The 22,958-nt window shown below is 40.9% G+C and overlaps 1 protein-coding gene across 5 annotated transcripts in view; it reads right to left on the bottom strand.

Moving 5' to 3' along the window:
• tdrd1 (tudor domain containing 1) overlaps window positions 1–20,969 on the bottom strand; it is a 76,674-nt gene extending 55,705 nt beyond the window's left edge. For all 5 annotated transcript variants that reach the window (XM_024006561.2, XM_070448135.1, XM_024006562.2 and 2 more), the window contains exons 1-6: window positions 20,862–20,969; window positions 20,152–20,309; window positions 10,044–10,090; window positions 9,875–9,932; window positions 9,422–9,539; window positions 8,915–8,978 (exon numbers count right to left, since the gene is read on the bottom strand). In XM_024006561.2, the coding sequence (XP_023862329.1) occupies window positions 8,915–8,978; window positions 9,422–9,539; window positions 9,875–9,932; window positions 10,044–10,090; window positions 20,152–20,309; window positions 20,862–20,917 (501 nt within the window). In that variant the 5' untranslated portion in view covers window positions 20,918–20,969. The remainder of the gene's footprint in view (window positions 1–8,914; window positions 8,979–9,421; window positions 9,540–9,874; window positions 9,933–10,043; window positions 10,091–20,151; window positions 20,310–20,861) is intronic.
• Window positions 20,970–22,958: the final 1,989 nt, after the last annotated feature.

Below are 22,958 nucleotides of genomic sequence, written 5' to 3'. Positions count from 1 at the left end.
AAGGCTGCATTGAGACAATGACTTATCAATGACCCAAGGCCAGCTCAGTTGAGCCCTACCATTGTGTCGCTGAGTTGTCATAATGCTTCAGCAAATGTACATTACACCAGGGGCGTTGGAAGACACAATGTAAGTAACCTAAATTTGTCCCTCTTACTGCCCTGAATGCCTCTGCTGATCCTACAGCTATTGTATGCAGTTATCATGTGCCCATGAACAAGAGTTATACCATTAGCACTGAGGCGGTGTGCCCTTGTAGGAAGTGCAGGGCGTGTAGCTCACCCTGCACTAACAAATAAAATGAGCATGTCTACTTCTGCTAAGCTTCCCAGTAAAGCAATGAAAACAAGCAACCATCCCAGAAAAGCGCTAAAAATATCCCACATTAACATATGTAGCTTAAGAAACAAGGTTCATGAAATCAATAACTTGCTAATAACAGATTACATTCATATTCTTAAACTCACTTAGATAATACCATTGATGATACAGTGGAAGCAATACATGGTTATAACATCTACAGAAAATCCAATGGCAGAGGTGTGGCTGTTTATATTCAGAACCACATTCCTGTAAAGCTTAGAGAGGATCTCATGTTAAATACTATTGAAGTAATATGGCTAGAGGTTCATCTGCCTCACCTAAAGCCCATTCTGGTGGGAAGCTGCTATAGACCACCAAGTGCTAACAGTCAGTATCTGGATAACACGTGTGAAATGCTTGATAATGTATGTGATATCAACAGAGAAGTATATTTTCTGGTTGATTTAAATATTGATCGGCTTTCGTCAAGCTGCCTACTCAAGAAAAAGCTTCAAAATGTAATCAGTGCCCTCAACAAACAGCACAGGAATGAAAGCATCATCTTTACTAATGCTGCAGAAATGTGCTTGAAAGCAGTATCCAAATCCATCGGATGTAGTGATCACAATATAGTAGCCAGATCTAGGAAAACCAAAGTTCCAAAGGCAGGGCTTAATATAGTGTATAAGAGGTAATAGGAATCACTACAAAACGTATTGTATGTTGATGTAAATAATATTTGCTGGTCTGTAATAACCAGACGCTGCACTTTACAACTTTATGAAATTGCTTATCCCAGTTACTATTACGAATGCACACATGAAGAAAATGGCTGTAAAAACTGTTAAATCCCCAAGGATTGATGTGGATTTTTTTTAAATGATGGTTGAGAGTAGGGTTGTTACAGTGACCGTATTAAAGCCAACCCGGAGGTCACGAGTCATGACGGCAGTCAAATTCCACGTGACCGTTTAGTCACGGTAATTAGGCTTCTCCAAGCTCAGATGCTGCTGATGGTCAAACTTCCTGGTACTCAGCACTCTATTGTCCCTCTAATCACAGACATCAATGCAAATGTGATCTAAATCAAACACTTCATAAGAGCCCATGAGCTTATGTTGCGCAACATTTCTATAAGGCTATGCAAATGTGTGAGAAAACAGAGTGATGGCCTTTATTAAAAAGAGGATCCCATCAGCTTTCTATATGTATATCTATATTTATTAATCAACTTTCCTAATATTAAGCACATTGCTTATCTTCACAACAGGAGTATCGCCTACCTGGCTGGCATGAAAATTAACCACGGGAAAGCGTTCCTCCATTCGCTATTTAAGTGCATAGATTACATGTATTTCCACACCCTGCCCCTTTTGAAACAGGTGCATGATAATGGTCCATTCTAAATCAAAACAAATTTCACACATTATTTAATATGAAGACGAGATTAAAACAAGAATAGTCAAACTTTGTCACATGCGCCGAATACAACAAGTGTAGACCTTACCGTGAAATGCTTACTTACAAACCCTTAACCAACAGTTCAGTTCAAGAAGAGTTCAACTCAAACTAAAGTAAAAAATAATAAAGAAATACAAAAAAAATAACAATAACAAGGCTATATACAGGTGGTACCAGTACAGAGTCAGTGTGCATGGGTACAGGTTAGTTGAGGTAATTTGTACATGTAGGTAGGGGTGAAGTGACGATGCATAGATAAACAGAGAGTACCAGCAGTGTACAAAACAAATGGGGGCGTCAATGTAAATAGTCTGGTCGCCATTTGATTATTTATTCAGCAGTCTTATGGCTTGGAGTTAGAAGCTGTTAAGGAGCCTTTTGGTCCAAGACTTGGCGCTCTTGTACAGCTTGCTGTGCGGTAGCAAAGAAAACTGTCTATGACTTTGGTGACTGGAGTCTAACAATTTTTGGGGCATTCCTCTGACGACGCGTATTATATAGGTCCTGGATGGCAGGAAGCTTGGCACCAGTGATGTACTGGGCCGTACGCACTATCCTCTGTAGCGCCTTACGGTCAGATGCCGAGCAGTTGCCCGTCAGGAACTCCAAGATCCAGTTGCAGAGGTAGTAGATGTTTAGTCCCAGAGCCCTTAGCTTAGTGATGAGCTTCGTGGGCACTATGGTGTTGAATGCTGAGCTGTAGTCAATGAACAGCATTCACACATAGGTGTTCCCTTTGTCCAGGTGGGAAAGAGCAGTGTGGAGTGTGATTGAGATTGCATCATCTGTGGATCTGTTGGTGCGGTATGCAAATTGGAATAGGTCTAGGGTATCCGGGAGGATGCTGTTGATATGATCCATTACCAGCCTTTGAAAGCACTTCTTGGATACCGACGTGAGCGCAACGGGGCAGTAATCATTTAGGCAGGTTACATTCTCTTCCTTGGGCTCAGGGACTATGGTCTTCTGCTTGAAACATGTAGGTATTACAGAATTGGTCAGGGAGAGGTTGAAAATGTTAGGCTCGACACTTGCCAGTTGGTCCGCGCATGCTTTGAGTACACGTCCTGGTAATCCGTCTGGCCCCGCGGATTTGTGAATGTTGACCTGTTAAAAGGCTTTATCACATCGGCTACCAAGAGTGTTATCACAGTCATCCAAAACAGCTGATGCTCTCATGCATGCTTCAGAGTTGCTTGCCTTGAAACGATCATAAAAAGGCATTTAGCTCGTCTGGTAGGCTCGCGTCACTAGGCAGCTTGCGTCTGGGTTTCCCTTGTAGTCTGTAATAGTTTTCAAGCCCTGCCACATCCGACGGGTGTCAAAGCCGGTGTAGAAGTTCAATCTTAATCCAGTATTGCCGCTTGATTGTTCGTCTGAGGGCATAGCAGGATTTCTCCTAAGCGTCCAGATTAGTGTCTCGCTCCTTGAAAGCGGCAGCTCTAACTCTATGCGGTTGTTTCCTGTAATCCATGGCTTCTGGTTGGGATATGTACAGTTGAAGTCAGAAGTTGACATACACCTTAGCCAAATACATTTAAACTCAGTTTTTAAGAATTCCTGACATTAAATCCTAGTAAAAATTCCCTGTCTTAGGTCAGTTAGGATCACCAATTCATTAAAAGAATATGAAATGTCAAAATAATAGTAGAGAGAATGATATTTTCCAGCTTTTACTTCTTTCATCACATTCCCAGTGGTTCAGAAGTTTACATACACTCAATTAGTATTTGGTAGCATTGCCTTTAAATTGTTTAACTTGGGTCAAACATTTTGGGTAGCCGTCCACAAGCTTCCCACAATAAGTTGGGTGAATTTTGGCCCATTCCTCCTGACAGAGCTGGTGTAACCGAGTCAGGTTTGAAGGCCTCCTTGCTCGCACARGCTTTTTCAGTTCTGCCKGCAAATTTTCTATAGGATTGAGGTCWGGGCTTTGTGATGGCCACTCCAATACCTTGACTTTGTTGTCCTTAAGCAATTTTGCCACAACTTTGGAAGTATGCTTGGGGTCATTGTCTATTTGGAAGACCCATTTGCGACCAAGTTTTAACTTCCTGACTGATGTCTTGAGATGTTGCTTCAATATATCCACATCATTTCCCTCCCTCATGATGCTATCTATTTTGTGAAGTGCACCAGTCCCTCCTGCAGCAAAGCACCCCCACAACATGATGCTGCCACCCCCGTGTTTCACGGTTGGGATGGTGTTCTTCATCTTGCTTCTTCCTCCAAACATAACGATGGTCATTATGTCCAAACAGTTCTATTTTTGTTTCATCAGACCAGAGGACATTTCTCCAAAAAGTACGATCTTTGTCCCCATGTGCAGTTGCGAACCGTAGTCTGGCTTTTTTATGGCTGTTTTGGAGCTGTGGCGTCTCCTTGCTGAGCGCTATTTCAGGTTATGTCGATATAGGACTCGTTTTACTGTGGATAGAGATGCTTGAGGAAACAGGTACAAAAGTATCTTCACAAGGTCCTTTGCTGTTGTTCTGGGATTGATTTGCACTTTTCGCACCAAAGTACGTTCATCTCTAGGAGACAGAACGGGTCTCCTGAGCGGTATGACGGCTGTGTGGTCCCATGGTGTTTATACTTGCGCACTGTTTGTTCGTACCTTCAGGCATTTGGAAATTGCTCCCAAGGATGAACCAGACATGTGGAGGTCTCCAATTTTTATTTCGGAGATCTTGATTGATTTCTTTTGATTTTCTCATGATGTCAAGCAAAGAGGCACTGAGTTTGAAGGTAGGCCTTGAAATACATCCATAGGTACACCTCCAATTGACTCAAATTATGTCAATTAGCCTATCAGAAGCTTCTAAAGCCATGACAATTTTCTGGATTTTCCCAAGCTGTTTAAAGGCAGTCAACTTAATGTATTGTAAACTTCTGACCCACTGGAATTGTGATGGTGAATAAGTGAAATAATCTGTCTGTAAACAATTGTTGGAAAATGTACTTGTGTCATGCACAAAGTACATGCCCTAACCGACTTGCCAAAACTATAGTTTGTTAACAAGAAATTTGTGGAGTGGTTGAAAAACTGTGCACTTATTGATGAAGTCGATGACTGAGGTGGTATACTCCTCAATGCCATTGGATGAATCCTGGAACATATTCCAGTCTACAGTCCTGTAGAGTAGCATGAGCGTCATCTGACCACTTCAATATTGAGCTAGTCATTGGTACTTCCTGCTTCTATCAGGATGGAATTATGATCAGATTTGCCAAATGGAGAGGGGGGGAGAGCTTTGTATGCATCTCTGTGTGCGGAGTAAAGGTGGTCAAGAGTATTTTTCCCCATGGGGTGTGTGTGTATTCCCCATTCTACCGTGACATGCTGGTAGAAATTAGGAAAAAAAGATTTAAGTTTGCTTGCATTAAAGTCCCCGGCCAATAGGAGCGCCGCTTTTGGAAGAGCATTCGCTTGTTTGCTTATGGCCTTATACAGCTCATTGAGCGTGGTCTTAGTGCCAGCATTGGTCTGTAGTGGTAAACAGATGGCTACGAATAATATAGATGAGAACTCTCTTGGTAGGTAGTGTGGTTTACAGCTTATCATAAGGTACTCTACCTCAGGTGAGCAATACTTTGAGACTTCTTTAATTAGACATCGCACACCAGCTGTTATTGACAAAAATACACACACACCCAAAAATCGCATCTTCTTCTCTGTTCTGCCGGTGTTTGGAAAATCCCACCAGCTCTATATTATCTGTGTCGTCATTCAGGGACGACTAGGTGTAACATAAGATTACAGTTTTTAATGTCCCGTTGGTAGGATAATCGTAGGTCATCAATTTTATTTTTCAATGATTGCACGTTAGCCAGTAGAACAGATGGCAGTCGGAGTTTAGTCGCTCGTCTACGGATTCTCAGAAGGCAGCCCAATCTTTCCTCAGGATTTGGGCCTGTTCTCGGGAAAGCAGTATATCCTTCTTGTCGGACTCGTTAAAGAAAAACGCTTCTCCATTCCAAGGTGAGTAATTGCTGTTCTGTCCAGAAGTTCTTTTCGGTCATTAGAGAGTAGCAACATTATGTACAAAACAAAAAATAAAGTTACAAAAATCACACACACAAAGAAAAATAGCACAGGTGGTTAGGAGCATGGAAAACGTCAGCCATCCTCTTCAGCGCCATGGGTGACAATATTAGCCTATCACTTGTGAACGACATATCATCCCTTGTGAATGAAGCTCAGCTTAAGGCAAAAGAGCCTAACTGGCATATATACACAGTGTGAGTTTCAAGTTTGGGGAAGATCATTTTCACCATATCAATGCCCCTTTATAATAAAAGTATTACATGCATATTTGCATTTGCAATCACTTTTGAGAATGGCGTTACCCTGTTAATTTAACATTCACGCTTATAGCCTACTGCCATGTGTGCTAGAAATAGCCGAATCGTTGGTCAACATTTTAAGCTTAACGTTCTGATCTGTTGCGTCAGGCTCATTGCTTAACTTTTTACGGCTAGGAGGCAGTATTCGGAAGTTTGGATGACTGAGGTGCCCAAAGTAAACTGCCTGTTACTCAGTCCCAGAAGCTAGGATATGCATATGCATTGTAGTATTGGATAGAAAACTCTAAAGTTCTTAATACTGTTAAAATAATGTCTGTGAGTATAACAGAACTGAAATGGCAGGCGAAACCCAGAGGACAAACAATCAAAAAAATCAGCCTACAACTGATTTCAAAGGCTGGCACTTTTATAATAGGGTGAAATCATGCCCGATTGCAGTTCCTAGAGCTTCCATTAGATGTCAACAGTCTTTAGAAAGAGTTTCAGGCTGGTTTTTGGAAAAATTAGCCAGAAATTGTAGTTTTTCTAGGTGGCTCCCATTTTGGCTATAGTGTTTCCAATGAGAGCGCGTTCTTTGGTACTTTTCTCCGGTAAAGACAATAACGATTCTCCTTCTTAAATTTGATCGTTTATTTGCGTATTAGGGTACCTAAAGTTTGATTATAAACGTTGATTGACTTGTTTGGCTAAGTTTATTGGTAACGTTTGGGATTCATTTTCTATGCATTTTGAAGGAGGGAAACCGAGTGGATTATTGACTGAAGCGCACCAGCTAAACTGAGTTATGGATATAAAGAAGGACTTTATTAAACAAAAGGATCATTTGTAATGTAACTGGGACCTTTTGGAGTGCCAACAGAAGAAGATCTTCAAAAGGTAAGGCACATATATCGCTATTTCTGACTTTCGTGTCGCAACTCCCTGGTTGAAAAMGATTTGTTATGCATGTGTGTGCTGGGCGCTGTCCTCAGATAATCGCATGGTTTGCTTTCGCCGTAAAGCCTTTTTGAAATCCTACACGGCGGCTAGATTAACAACAAGTTAAGCTTTATTTTGATGTATTGCACTTGTGATTTCATGAAGGTTTAATATTTATAGTAATTTAATTTGAATTTGGCGCTCTGCAATTTTACCCGGAAGGTGTCGAAATGCTAGCGTCCCACTGATCCGCAAGAATTAACAAAGAGCTGCAGTTAGTTTCAGAATGGGTGGCAAGGAATAAGTTAGTCCTAAATACAATAAAAGTATTGTATTTGGAACAAATCATTCACTAAAACCTAAAATAAATGTGTAATAAATGGTGTGGAAATTGAGGAAGTTTGTGACTAAACTGCTTGGAGTAACCCTGGATTATAAACTGTCATGGTCCAAACATGTTGATACAGCTGTAGCTAAGATGGGGAGAAGTCTGTCCATAACAAAGCGCTGCTCTGGCTTTTTAACAACACTATCAACAAGGCAGGTCCTACAGGCGCTAGTTTTGTCGCACATGGACTACTGTTCCAGTCGTGTGGTCAGGTGCCACAAAAAAGGACTTCGGAAAATTGCAATTGGCTCAGAACAGGGCAGCACAGCTGGCACAGTACTACATAGAGGCATGGCTACATGGAACTCTATTCCACATCAGGTAACTGATGAAAGCAGTAGAATCGGATTTAAAATACAGATAAATATACACCTTATGGAACAGCGGGACTGTGAAGAGACAGGCACATAACACAAGCATTCTACACACAATTGCACATGGATGTTGTATTGTAAATATGTGGTTGTGGAATGGTGGCCTGAGGGAACACACTGAATGTGTTGGGTAAGGTGTGAAATGTAATGTAGTATTTTAAACTGTATGTAACTGTCTTATGTTGCTGGGGATCCGTAATAGGTACAAATACAAAAGGAAAGATAATAAAAAATATTTAAGTTGAAATACATTTACTAACTCGTATCAGCTCCATTAATATTCCTTTAACAGTCTCACTAAGTAAGTAGTGCTCTATTCTGGCCCTCACTGTAATTAATTTTCAAAGCAACTCGAGTCAGAGCAGTAGTGATGTGCAGTTTGTGAACGATTCTTTAGAGCAGAATTAATATGCTCTCCTCTGGCTCAGTAGCTCCGGAGATGTGCTCTGACCACCAACTGTATAAGTATGCAGAGAGAAATAGATCATGCTGCAGGAAGCAAAGAGAAGAAAACTACATGTTTAGAATTGATAATTGATCGCATGGTGCAAGAATGAATGCAATGAATTGATTATTATCGATGGAAATGGCTTTGTAGAACAAAAACACAGCTTTCTCTGCTCAACAAATTTCAACTCGACAATTAATCATTTGGGGGGGGGGGGGTGGGTGGCGGCAGTTTGCAAACGTTATTGTGCCAATCTCCCTCGCAGCAGTCAGGCAATTGCATTCCGCCAATAGTCATTCTCAATCGAGGAGTTTATTCAATCAGTATCGCTGCTCTGTAGCATGATTGAAATGTAATTTCCGCTTCAGCCAACATATGCAGTATCAAGAAATTGTTATTTGAATGCCTGTCAATCACAAATGTACATTGTTTGAAGCACACTTATAAGTCTGTCACAAATGACAGCTCCAATAAGCCCCTTATATTGAACGAGAGGCTTGTAGAAACATGATTCTTTTGAGTTTTTAGTTCATCGTTCGCCGGTAGGAGGTCCTACGTGCTCTGGGCATTACTGAAACAAATTAATCGAAAGATTTATTTTGACTGAACAAGTTCAAAAGATTGAGTCAGTAAAAAGAGCCAAACTTCAGGAATTTGGCCAATTGAAACAAGTGTGATTTTCTCCACAGCACCTCAACACAGAAGAAATGATACCTTGGAGTCTGACGGGTTCTGCCCATGTCCCATCGGTGAAGCTGGGGTTTCCTTTGGCTTATCACTTTTTGAGATGAAGGGTGAAAAAAAAAAAAAGTGCATTTTAGATTTATTTTTAAAGGAACAATCTGCAGTTCAAACAACAAAGCAGACACCCCACCACTGATTTGGTAATAAGCTGAGAGATCAAAATTATAGTTCTCACCATGTTTAAAGGTTATACTGTGTTTTTTTTACAATTACATTGTACAAACAATGGATTTAAAAAAAAAAATGCTTATATTTTGGGTTCTGATGGAGTATGTTAAACTAAGTCATTTTCTTCAAGAATCAATGGGTATATCACTAATTTAAAAGTCCAGAAATGGAGGTAGCAATCGCATACTGCCCCTTTAAGCTTAACATGAAGTAAAAAGGGTTAAAGTTGCCTGCCTAGCACTAAAACATTCAATTCAACAAATCACCTTTGATTGAGCCAACAAAAACCATGATTAGTTAGATATTCACCTTGTGGGAGTATCCGCGGTACTGGGCTTGCACATGTGCCTGTGTGCATTCCAGTCCTCTGACTGGCAAGCCACTGAGCAGTAGCAGGTCTTCTTGCAGCGCGTGCAGCGAAGGTTACCTGGAAAAGATAAAAGGTTTATTCAATTCTAGCCCAGGTTATAGACCTCGATCAATAGCATCCAACAACTAGCTTTAATGATTTGTTGTGTACTGATCAGTGATTTAAGGGATGCGGATTTAATAAGAAATGTCTACCGATTATGGATATACCTTCCAATGCGGGACACGTGCTGCTAAACAGGTACAGTCATTTAAGTGCGACTTAACATGAACACTTCTCCTATGTTATACACTGTGAACAGTAATCCTGTTCACAGTATGCCGTAGAACATGTGGGACAAAGACAAACAAAGTGATACATCAATGAGAAATTAGCAGGGAAATAAGACCAACCTTGCTGACTGCAGTAGTTGCACAACTTAACAGTGAATGGGGGCATAGAGGCTGTTTTCTACAAGGGCAAAATAACAAATGTTACACATGTTGTCACTGCCTTTCAGGCAGGCGTTACATTTGAGAGATGGAAAATTGATATTACAATTGAAAAATAATAAATGCATACCATAGAGCCGGTTGTGAGTACAGTGGTTTCTTTTCGGCTGGCCTCGGCTTTGACAAAGAAAAGAATTATCATTATTTACGTGCTAAAATTAGGGTGTTAGGTGACGCAACAAACAATGGATGCCATGCGAGAATTCGACAAAAAACAGCAGTGATCAAATAAATGTAAAAATACATAAATCATTTGAAAACATGAATGAGGAAGTTAACCATGTCAAGAAATCACAATACTGTACGTTATGATATTTACATGAGCCCAAATGTAAAGTGCCGTGTTCAGAACTTATGAAACACGCAAAATTGGCGTTCATATTTGCTCTTTGCGATGGGTATTCATCATTCTACTCGAGTAAGATCGATGTGACGTCGTATTGGCAACAAGTATGAGAAAGTCCTGAGGGTGTTACACAGTCAAAGGTACTAGGACTGAGAAATAAGGCAAAACCTTTCTCCTTTGCTTCGGTCATTGATGTTTTCAGAGACACTAAAGTAGAGGTTACAAAGTAGAGCTTTGTAGCTACATTTTGGTGTATGGGTTGTCATGGATTGGTTCACACTCACATGGTGCCTCCCGTGACGAGAAGCTAGGTAGCTAGCTGTGTGAGGGAGTGTTTGTTGGCCTGACGCTGTTCGCTGAAGTAACTTCCTGGGCAAGGGGGGTATTGTGCCAGCTCCAAATTTTGTGATTGATGGTTTTATTATTTCAAGTGTAAATTGAAAATGTGACCCATCAATCTTGCTGCGCAGGTGGCTACCAGGCGGCTAGCCACCCAGGCTAATTATTTGCTAGAAACGGTGCAGCTTATCCTCCCATAATAAGAGTAACTCATCAACACCAAACATATCACAACCCAACTCAGGTGTATGCCTACCTTAGAAGTAAGCCATCTTATTAGACACGTAGTGTAGCCTTCTGTGTTACAGTTCAGACTTAGTGAGAAGCTTGGGCGGTAAACGGTATACCAGGGTATTTAGAAATAACCATGGTATGGTTTTTACAATACCGTTTAAACCATTTCTGAAGTTTTTCAATTTTGATTTAATATTTGTAGCCATTTTTTAAGTAAATACCTGCAGTCAACTTGTGGAATATGTTAAGAGATGAAGCAGATCACGTTCTTCATTTCACAGGTCACATTTTGAAGCTTACCATAGTTCCCCAGAACAGTTGAGCCAGTCACATGTTTGTTAATAGCACAACGGGAGAAAGCAGGAGCAGGTGAGTCCAACTGAATTGACAGCTCATAAATGTATTCATATATAGATAGGTAGGTGCTACCTCATGTCATTTTTGGTGCGTTTGACATTTACAAGTGAATGTGAACGAGAGGCATTGTGCAAAATAAGAATTGATGCATGCCTGTCTGAAGGAAGAACGGTACTGGCTACATCAGTCAGAGCGGTACATCAGTCAGAGTGCTGTCCGCTGATAGAATGCCCGTTTGTGAATTTTCATCCGAATGGAGAAGTGCAACTGAAACTGAAGCACAAAATTAGTCTGACACCGAGCAGATATTACAATAAGAAGCACACAGGCCTTTTGGCCTAGTGTCTCCAGACTCTACACAGACATAGCGTGTAGCCTGCACATGCTGCCATTCTTCCTTCAGACAAGCATGCATAAATTTTTATTTTGCACAATGCCTCTCGTTCACATATTGTTTCCCATGCTTGTTCAATGAACCATAAACAATTAATGAACATGCACCTGTGGAACGGTCGTTAACTTCTTCAGGCTAGGGGGCAGTATTCGGAAGTTTGGATGAATAAGGTGCCCAAAGTAAACGGCCTGTTACGCAGGCCCAGAAGCTAGGATGTGCATATAACGGTAGTATTGGATAGAAAACACTCAAGTTTCCAAAACGGTTAAAATAATGTCTGTAAGTACAACAGAAAAAAAGCAAAGGCAAGCGAAAAGCCGAGGACAATCCATCTACAATTTTTTCCCCCAGCTCACCTCTGATTACAATGGCTGGGAATGGGAATATAAAAGGAGGTCATCCCAGATTGCAGTTCCTACGGCTTCCATTAGATGTCAACAGTCTTTAGAAAGAGTTTCAGGCTGGTTTTTGGAAAAATAAGCTAGAATTTGAAGTTTTTCTAAGTGGCTCCCATTTTGGCTTTAGTGTTTGTAGCGCGTTCCAGTAAAAGCGCGTAGTTCGTTATTTATCTCCGGTAATGGTCTCCGGTATTCTCCGTCTTAAATTACAATTTTTATTTACATAATAGGGTAGCTGAGGATTGATTAGGAACGTTGTTTGACTTGTTTAGAAGAAGTTTATTGGTACGAGGGAAACCGGTGGCTTACTAAGTCAAGCCGCGCCATTGACACATACTTTTTGGGGGATATGTCGTGGCAATTTCCTGTATTACCAAATGCAGAGAGTTATAAACCACACACCAGTTAGAGTTATACTTAAATTTCATCTTTAATAATATGAGCTTCAAAATCGCCCTTTGACTCTCAGATCAATTCAGTGTCTATAATGAATTCTGAGAGTGCCTACAAAAGAATACCAAAATCTTTTATAACTAAGATACACCCCTCTCAACTCACATGACGAACCACAGATCTCAGGAACTCTTCACAAAGGGCCTTTTACTTTAGAAAGGAGTATCCCATAGCCAGATAGCATTAGCTATAAATTATCGTTCAGTTTGGTCTCTAAGACGAGGTTCTAATCTCGTTCCTGGTACTTCATAGTACCAAAACATTACCTCATCCATCTGGAATGCTCTTTAGGCTTTATTGGCCAAAGACATCGTAAATCTCCTCTGTCAGTGCTATCTCATAGAGGCCCATCCTCAGTGGAACACACACACACAATAGTCGACAGATTCTATTCTGTCGACTAAAACAACCATTCTAATGCAATGACTATAATATAATCTTACAAGCACTAAAACATAATCTCGCAATTTTCCATGACAGATATAAAGAAGGACTTTATCGAACAAAAGGACCATTTGTTATGTAGCGGTGACCCTTGTGATTGTAACCAGATGAAGAGCTTCAAAGGTAAGTGATTTATTTTATCGCTATTTCTGACTTTCGTGACGCATCTGCTTGGTTGGAAAATGTGTGTAATGCTTTTGTGTGCGGGGCGCTGTCCTCAGAAAATCGCATGGTGTGCTTTCGCCGTAAAGCCTTTTTGAAATCTGACAAAGCAGCTGGATTAACAAGAAGTTAAGCTTTTAAATGATGTATGACGCTTGTATTTTCATGAATGTTTAATATTACGATTTCTACAATTTCAATTTGGCGCTCTGCAATTTCACCGGATGTTGTTGATGTGGGACGCTAGCGTCCCAATGACCCGTAAGAAGTTAAGACACTAACAGTTTAGAGCTTTAGGCAATTAAGGTCACAGTTTTGAAAACTTAGGACACTAAAGAGGCCTTTCTACTGACTCTGAAAAAACACCAAACGAAAGATGCCCAGGGTCCCTGCTCATCTGCGTGAACGTGCCTTAGGCATGCTGCAAGGAGGCATGAGGACTGCAGATGTGTCTAGGGCAATAAATTGCAATGTCTGTACTGTGAGACGCCTAAGAGAGCGCTACAGGGAGACAGGACGGACAGCTGATGGTCCTCGCAGCGGCAGACCATGTGTAACAACACCTACACAAAATCTGTACATCCGAACATCACCTCTGCGGGACAGGTACAGGATGGCAACAACAACTGCCCAAGTTACACCAGGAACGCACAATCCCTCCATCAGTGCGCAGACTGTCCGCAATAGGCTGAGAGAGGCTGGACTGAGGGCTTGTAGGCCTGTTGTAAGGCAGGTAAGGCAAGATGTTGCCTATGGGCACAAACGCACTATCACTGGACTAGACAGAACTGGCAAGAAGTGCTATTCACTGACGAGTAGCGGTTTTGTCTCACCAGGGGTGATTGTCAGATTCGCGTTTATCGTGAGCGGGATCGATTTGGAGGTGGAGGGTCCGTCATGGTCTGGGGCGGTGTGTCACACCATCCTCGGACTGAGCTTGTTGTCATTGCAGGCAATCTCAACGCTGTGCATTACAGGGAAGACATCCTCCTCCCTCATGTGGTACCTGATGGAGTCACCTTGGGGTCATGATAGGGGCTGCACCAAATGATTGATGTATTATAATAATTGATTATGCTTATGTTGTATTAATATAAGGTGAAAGGCTATAAGACCCCTCCTTCAGTACATCTATAGGGTCGTGGACTACAGATTAGATATAATATATATTATAAGGTTTAATATTGTTCCACAGTTATTTTCTAGTCTCTGCTTCTTATAAGAAACGGTCAGAGATGTGATAGTTATTGCAGTCAAAACAATCTGTGAGAAGGCGCATCAAGGCTAAAAGAGATGCATAGACACAGAACCCTGCAGGGGAGTGAAAGAGATGAGACAAGTCAGACATACCACTATAAAGCAACTTGGGGAGTGGTAAATTACTGCTGAGCCCTTAGAAAACACTGGAACTATTTTTCTCCCCTGCAAGTTTGTATAACTGTATATGAATGTGCTTGGTCTCATGAGTAGAAGGTGTTGACGTACGCAGTTACATCACTAGGGGTTGACAGCAAGCATATTAAAACAACTTGGACCCTTTCCTATTTTACAGAACTTACTCAGAAACATGCATGCTATGTTCCCATTGTCAACTTCTGTCTGCAATTGCATTAAAGGTTTTTGATTGATTTACTTAAAGATAGTCTGATTGCTGATTTCCCCAATCAGCAAATGATTGACAAGGAACAAGGAACCTATCCCAACATACCCTTCCTGCAGGCTCATCCTGATATGAGCAAAAAAAGAAACGTCTTCACTGTCAACTGAGTTAATTTTCAGCAAACTACATAACAAGATTCAACAACTGATACATAAACTGAACAAGTTCCACAGACATGTGACTAACAGAAATTGAATAATGTGTCCCTGAACAAAGGGGGGGGTCAAAATCAAAAGTAACAGTCTGTATTTGGTGTGGCCACCAGCTGCATTAAATACTGCAGTGCATCTCCTCATGGACTGCACCAGATTTGCCAGTTCTTGCTGTGAGATGTTACCCCACTCGTCCACCAAGGCACCTGCAAGATTCCGGGCATTTCTGGGGGCATTGGCCCTAGCCCTCACTAGAGGTTGACCGATTATGATTTTAACGCCGATACCGATTATAGGAGGACCCAAAAAAAAGCAGATATCGATAAATCGGTCGTTTAATTTATTTGTAATTATGACAATTACAACAATAGTGAATGAACACTTTTATTTGAACTTAATATAATACATCAATAAAATCAATGTAGCCACAAATAAATAATGAAACATGTTCAATTTGGTTTAAATAATGCAAAAACAAAGTGTTGGAGAAGAAAGTAAAAGTGCAATATGTGCCATAAAGTACAATATGTGCCATGTAAGAAAGCTAACGTTTAAGTTCCTTGCTCAGAACATGAGAACATATGAAAGCTGGTGCTTCCTTTTAACATGAATCTTCAATATTCCCAGGTAAGAAGTTTTAGGTTGTAGTTATTATAGGAATTATAGGACTATTTCTCTCTATACCATTTGTATTTCATATACCTTTGACTATTGGATGTTCTTATAAGCACTTTAGTATTGCCAGTGTAACAGTATAGCTTTGTACCTCTCCTCGCCCCTACCTGGGCTTGAACCAGGGACATATCGACAACAGCCACCGTCGAAGCATCGTTACCCATCGCTCCGCGGCCCTTGCAGAGCAAGGGGAACAACTACTTCAAGGTCTCAGAGCGAGTGACGTCACCGATTGAAACGCTATTAGCACGCACCCCGCTAACTAGCTGGCCATTTCTCATCGGTTACACCAGCCTAATCTCGGGAGTTGATAGGCTTGAAGTCATAAACAGCGCAATGCTTGAAGCATTGCGAAGAGCTGCTGGCAAATGCACGAAAGTGCTGTTTGAATGACTGCTTACGAGCCTGCTGCTGCCTACCACCGCTCAGTCAGAGTGCTCTATCAAATAATTGACTTAATTTTAACATAACACAGAAATATGAGCCTTAGGTAATTAATATGGTCAAATCCGGAAACTATCATTTCGAAAACAATACTTTTATTATTTCAGTTAAATACGGAACCGTTGCGTATTTTATCTAACGGGTGGCATCCCTAAGTCTAAATATTGCTGTTACATTGCACAACCTTCAATGTTATGTCATAATTATGTACAATTCTGGAAAATGAATTACGGTCATTGTTAGGAAGAAATGGTCTTCACACAGTTCGCAACGAGCCAGGCGGACCAAACTGCTGCATATACCCTGACTCTGCTTGCATGGAACGCAAGAGAAGTGTCACACTTTCCTTAATTAACTTCTCTAGGATAGGTGGGACGGTAGCGTCCCACCTGGCTAACATCCGGTGAAATTGCAGAACGCTAAAATTCTAAATACACCATTCGTAATATTAAACATTCTTGTAAATACATGTATCTTACATCTTTTAAAAGCTTAACTTCTTGTTAATCCAGCCGCTTACCAAGCATACCATGCGATTATCTGAGGACAGCACCCAGCACACAAGTATTACTAGCATTTTCCAACCAAGCATTAGCGTCACTAAAGTCAGAAACAGCAATAAAATAATCAATTACCTTTGAAGATCTTTTTTTGGCAATAGAAAAGGTCCAATCTACACAATAAATGGTCGTTTTGTTCGATAAAATCCATTTTTATATCCTAACACAAAACATTTTGTAAACGGCATGTGTCATGAATTCCGTCTCCTTCAACTTTCGACAAAACATTCGATGAATTACTCACACTAAACTTACGTTTATCTAATCATGGTTGGTTTCATTGCAATCCTGTTTGTTTGTAACACAACCAGACTTCATTGTTCTTTCGCGGGACGCATTGACCGAAAGGAACTGATTTGAACACACCAAACAATGACATCATTGCGCACCAATGATATGACCAGTGCTTCGTTGATTAACTGTATTTCGGCCCAATGACCACTGATCGTCTTGAAATCTAGCTTGGTAGATAGCCAATGAGCTGAAGTAAACGGCAATGTGTAATGGTTATATCCGGGAAGCTTGAAAATCGAGCGTAAACACACTCATTCGCCATTGAAAATTTTACCTGAAGCAGCCACGCTGGTTACGCATAGCAGTATTGTTGAGAGAGCATTTTCCGCAGTTTTATCTGAAGAATTATGGCGACTAAATCTTGGAAATCAAAGGCAAAATCTAGGTATACAGATCTACACGATATTATTGACGAAATAGATAGAGAAAGTGAGACAGAATTACTACAAGATGAGTCAGAGTGTGACAATAGTTTTGACTCGCAAACCGAGGAGAAGTTCTTGTATGGAGAAGATGCAGTGTTCATGCCGTTGTTTGAAATTAATAATATCAAAAATTATTCATTTGAGTTGTTTGAGATATTTAAATTGTATTTACCATGTATAAAAATATAATCAGTAATGAAATGTGTAAAGTACCCATGGCTCTACATTGTGGGTAGAGTGTATGTACAGTGGGGCAAAAAAGTATTTAGTCAGCCACCAATTGTGCAAGTTCTCCCACTTAAAAAGATGAGAGAGGCCTGTAATTTTCATCATAGGTACTTCAACTATGACAGACAAAATGAGAAAAAAAAATCCAGAAAATCACATTGTAGGATTTTTAATTAATTTATTTGCAAATTATGGTGGAAAATAAGTATTTGGTCACCTACAAACAAGCAAGATTTCTGGCTCTCACAGACCTGTAACTTCTTCTTTAAGAGGCTCCTCTGTCCTCCACTCGTTACCTGTATTAATGGCACCTGTTTGAACTTGTTATCAGTATAAAAGACAACTGTCCACAACCTCAAACAGTCACACTAGTAGTGATGCACCGATATTACATTTTTGGCTGATACCCGATATTTTCCCTGCCAAAAAACCCTGATACCGATAACAAATATTTTAAAAAATGAGCGGCCTTTTAAAGCATTCTAGTACAGTTAACTATTTAACACCTACACATGGACGCAGCGGTCTTAGGCATTGTATCTCCTTGCAAGAGGCGTCACTACAGTCCCTGATTTGAATCCACGCTGTATTCACATCCGTGATTGGGAGTACCATATGGCGGCGGACAATTGGCCCAGCGTCGTCCTGGTTTGCCGGGATAGCCGTCATTGAAATAAGAATTTGTTCTTCACTGACTTGCCTAATTAAATAAAGATAACACACACACACCAAAAAGTTTTTTGTTGGCATTTACATATGTCCCCATTACCAGTAAAACATAATCAAAACCTATTTATTTCACTTACTTGCTGTGCTGTTTCGTTGTTCATTTGTTCAGTCGTTTCATTCTCAACCAGGACTTCTACAGAACGCCGTTTGGGTCTTTGCGTGTCAAAGAAATACACGTCAAATAACACTATTTGACCAATCAGGACCTGAATATGACTGCACATCACGTAATAATTTAACACGTTCATTTAATTTTTTACGTAGTTATTACACATTGATTACTTTCACTCGTAATTTAATATGTCACAATGATACCTATGCTATGATGCTGGTAAAGTTGTCTCACGCACCTACAGTGCTGGTCATAAAAAAAGCTAGCTAGCTCATGGATGCAAACAATATTCTTCCCCAAAAACATAGCAAAACGACATCGTTTCAGTAGCTATAGTTAGCTAGGTGTCATCTAAAATAACCCTAATTTCTAAGACAGTTCTTATGTGATTAATGGTGGTCGGACCATCTATGTGAAGCTAGCCACAATAAGGATTAGCCACAATAGTGGACTTTGAAGTTAGCCTTCAGAATATAAGTATTTTGTATTCATTTACATCACTGTCAATGTCATACTTTTATTTTGAAGGCAAACCGCAAATTCTATTATTGTGCCTAATCCTTATTGTGGCTAGCTTCGCAACGCGGTCAGGTCGAGCCTCACTAGCCAGATGAAGCTAGCTGGCTACTTGTAACGTTAGCTTTGGGCAACAGTGTTAAGTAGCTGGCTAGCTATTTATTTTCATTAATTAAAGTTTCATTTCAATAGGCGAACAACAAGTGACAACCTTGCTAATACTTACTCACAAGGATTCCTAAATCATTGCTAAGAATAATGATAATGACTGCAGTTTCTACTGGTCATTGTTTTCAGGCTGGTTGTATTGGTGCTAGCTAGGTACCAAGCTAAAGCTAGCTACCCCAGAAGTCCAACAAATGATGCTTTATTACAAACGCGGTATTGTAAACACAGCGTTTGTGGCCGGTGTTTGCGTGTTTGTACAGTTTTGACAGTGCTACTGTATCTTTTTTGACAAGCAAAGATCCAAACGGCATTCAATAGTAAGTATGTCGTGAAGCCAATAGCAGTGACGCCATTACTGTGTAACTCCGGTAGGGCAACATCTGAAAAATAGCACACTTGGTAGTGTGTACCGGTGCTCGACCAGTTGGCGAAAGCCAACATCATCCACAACAGAGAACGGTTGATTGTTAAGGGCAATGAATTCCATTATCTTGGCTTTAATGGATTTCGCCTTTGAGTTGTCTCGCTGAAATTGTCTTACTCTTTCAAATGACTGCTCGACTTCTTGACTGCTCGATCCACACAGCAGACATAGTGGGCTAGGTTAGGAATGCTGTGTTGCACGTGTAGCGCAAAATTTTACGTGGCGTCATTACGCCATGTACCTACGTTATATAGGTATGCACGGTAGCTTTGACATCAGTTATTAACGTCAGTGTTAAACTAGACACCAACCGATGTTGGCATTTTTAGCTAATATCGTCTGATTCCGATGTTCACCGATATATCGCGACCTTTTCCAATCACTTGAAAATAAGATCTTATCCTCATGAAATAAAGTGTTCTGTGTTTGAGAAGCTTCTCTATAGCATGGAATCCAAAGTATAATACCAGAACCATAATATAATTTTGACCCCTAACACCCTACTAAAATCACAACAGTATTCATAACTGACAGACATTCTGCATGGCCATTATGAATATCAAGCAGCCATTACAGTTAAATAAATCAGGAGCTGTATTTCGAAATGACATTTTCACTAATCAACAATCATTTGACACAATGCATAGCACATTCATACAAATACCATCCCCGTTGGAGCTCGCTAGAGGCCGGTCTGGTGTTGGGCCAGGGGCCCTTGGGGTTGCAGCGGCACCTGCTGGGCTGGTTGACGGCCTCCTCAAAGGCATGTTGGGTTGCACCACGTTCTGGAAAGTTTCACGGTTCATGATCATGCTGTCAACCCTAAGTCAAAGAGCATATTAAAACAGTCTTAGCTACGTTGTTGAAACATTACCATATCACTACAAGATTGATTTGGCACTTCGTTTGCGAGCAACCATGTAGCTAGCCAAGTTGTTTGACGAATGACTACTAGCTAGCCAACTGGTGGTTAACGTAGTTATTTTCCTCCAGCCTATCATCGTGGCAAGTTAAATGTGCCTTCGAAATATAGCAAGCAAGATGTGTCCCAATATAACTAGCTAGTTAAGTGACCTTGAGTTTGCACCATATCATTGGAAGACAACTCTTCAATTAGTCTAACGTTACCTATCGACTCACTAGTTAACTTGCTAGTAAATTAACTGTTTAGCCAACTCCTGTAACGTTAACTAGTAACGAAATTAACTGGCTAACTCAGCGAGACGCTAGCCGATTATTTTGTAGATAAACCCAAAGGCTGCATAAACACTAATTGAAATATAAGCCATTTATAGTGTAAAGTTGAAAGACGTCAATTTTTCCAATGAAAACATAATTCTTTCTTATGTCATTTCGTGATAAATTTGAATGTACCTGTCTTTCGCTGTCACACGTGGTGTTGTGCCTTTCCGTTTCTGATATGCACCCATGCGGTGGACAAGACAATGTCCACGCGCTGCGCTCCAGATTTTGCGCGTGCCAAGTTGCTATTGTTTGTCTATATACCAAAAATATATTTATTGGTTTGGTATATACTTTGATGATGCTATTTAGATCATCTATGCACTCTCGAGCCCTTTTGTTAATTAAAGAAGCAGTAGGGTAGACAAATTAATGGCGTTCGTTTTTCAAATGTGTCATTTATTTAACCTGTCCAGGTGAGATATTTGGGTCGTTCTGTCGGAGTTATCGGAAGTTCGTAGTTCTGACTGAGAAGTTTCACTAGAACGACCCTCCAAATTGTAATTTCAAGTGGCAAACTGAGGAAATATTGTTTATGTTCCAAAATGGATACTTGTGTTTTGTCTAAAGCATATTCATAGGTTGCACCTCGGTGCACGCGATACAATTGCAATCAGTCGATATAATTGTCAACTATTATTAGAAATCAAGCGATATGAATCAGACAGTGGGGCGCCGCCTGACCCACTAGTTTGTCAGAAGGTTCAAATCAACGTTTCATATCTTGGTGTAGATGTACCGTACTAACAATGACACAATAACGCGAGATCACATTTCCAGCATGCCGAAACCCAGACCTCCCTTGCCCGCCATAGGAAGCAACATGGTAATTGATCAATAATAAGTGAGCATTGCATTGGCACAGATGGCTAGCTTTACTGACATTGCTAGCCCGTGGTCGCGTTGCTAGCCATCGGGCCCGTTCCAGGATGCAGGTCTACACAGGTGCGTTCATTGCAAGGCTACGCACGGTTGCTTTGCAAGCCCGCGGGCGCGTCGCTGGTCTACACGGGTGCGTTCCAGGGGTCTTCATTGCTTCATAACGGATACTAACAGATTAGCATAATTTGTTTAGATTATTTGATGATTTATTGGCCTCTACTTTTATAGATTTTTTTTTTTTTACAAATCCCAAATCACTATTGCAGGGCTGATCAACTCTGTTCCTGGAGCTCCCACCCTGTAGGTTTTCGCTCCAAACCCAGTAATAACTAACGTGATTCAATTTATCAACCAGTTAGTTAGGAGCGCTAGATAAGGGTTTGAACAAAAACCTACACTCCCATTCAAACCCAGAATCCTATACTGAATTTCTCCAGACTTCCAAAACAAGATTTGGAAGGATGGCCACGCGAGGCTAGTGTTTAACATATAACCACATACTGGTGGTGTTCCTGCCTGATTACCTTGAAGACGTTGCATTGTATCAACCGATGGTTGTGCTCCATGTCATCTACTGTCGGGCATTACATTCCTATATCATATGATGTGGTTAGCTGATATGTTAAACCCCTATCCAAGCTTTGTGAGATCTGACAGGTGTAACAGTACAACTTTAGTACGTCCCCTCGCCCCGACACGGGCGCGAACCAGGGACCCTCTGCACACATCAACAACTGACACCCACGAAGCGTCGTTACCCATCGCTCCACAAAAGCCGCGGCCCTTGCAGAGCAAGGGGAAACCCTACTTCAGGTCTCAGAGCAAGTGACGTAACCGATTGAAATGCTATTAGCGCGTACCCGCTAACTAGCTAGCCATTTCACATCCGTTACACAGGCGTTTGCAATATAGTCAGGCAGGAATGGCACCCATATGATTTAGCGGAGCGGTATAGCAATCTAATGCCCGACTGCGCAGTTGATGACGTGACATGCAAATGACGTGCTATGCAACTATTGGTTGATGCAATGCATTATCTGCAATTTGGTCAGGGCCTGGAACATGATCCTCAACTAGCTGAATCAGGTATGTTAGGTTAGGGTTGGACTGAATACCCACAGGATGGTAGATCTCCAGGAAGAGAGTTAGGTAGATCTGTTGTAACCTATGTGAGTACTAGGTTGTATTTATTGGTGCGGACCGTAGCAGAATTCCCCTTTTCAATGGAAAACTAAAAATAAGCATTTCTTATAGGACAAGTTCAGTTAGTCCCTTGCAGTTTCAGTCCATTTTCATTCTGTTTGGTGCCTATTGAATACGAGCCTGCACTGCCTCCAACCAAGTCCC

Source organism: Salvelinus sp. IW2-2015, linkage group LG17 (genome assembly GCF_002910315.2).
Source record: "Salvelinus sp. IW2-2015 linkage group LG17, ASM291031v2, whole genome shotgun sequence".
In the NCBI taxonomy this organism is placed as follows: domain Eukaryota; kingdom Metazoa; phylum Chordata; class Actinopteri; order Salmoniformes; family Salmonidae; genus Salvelinus; species Salvelinus sp. IW2-2015.
Note: the sequence above shows the minus strand (reverse complement) of the source record. Positions and strands in the feature narration are given on the sequence as shown.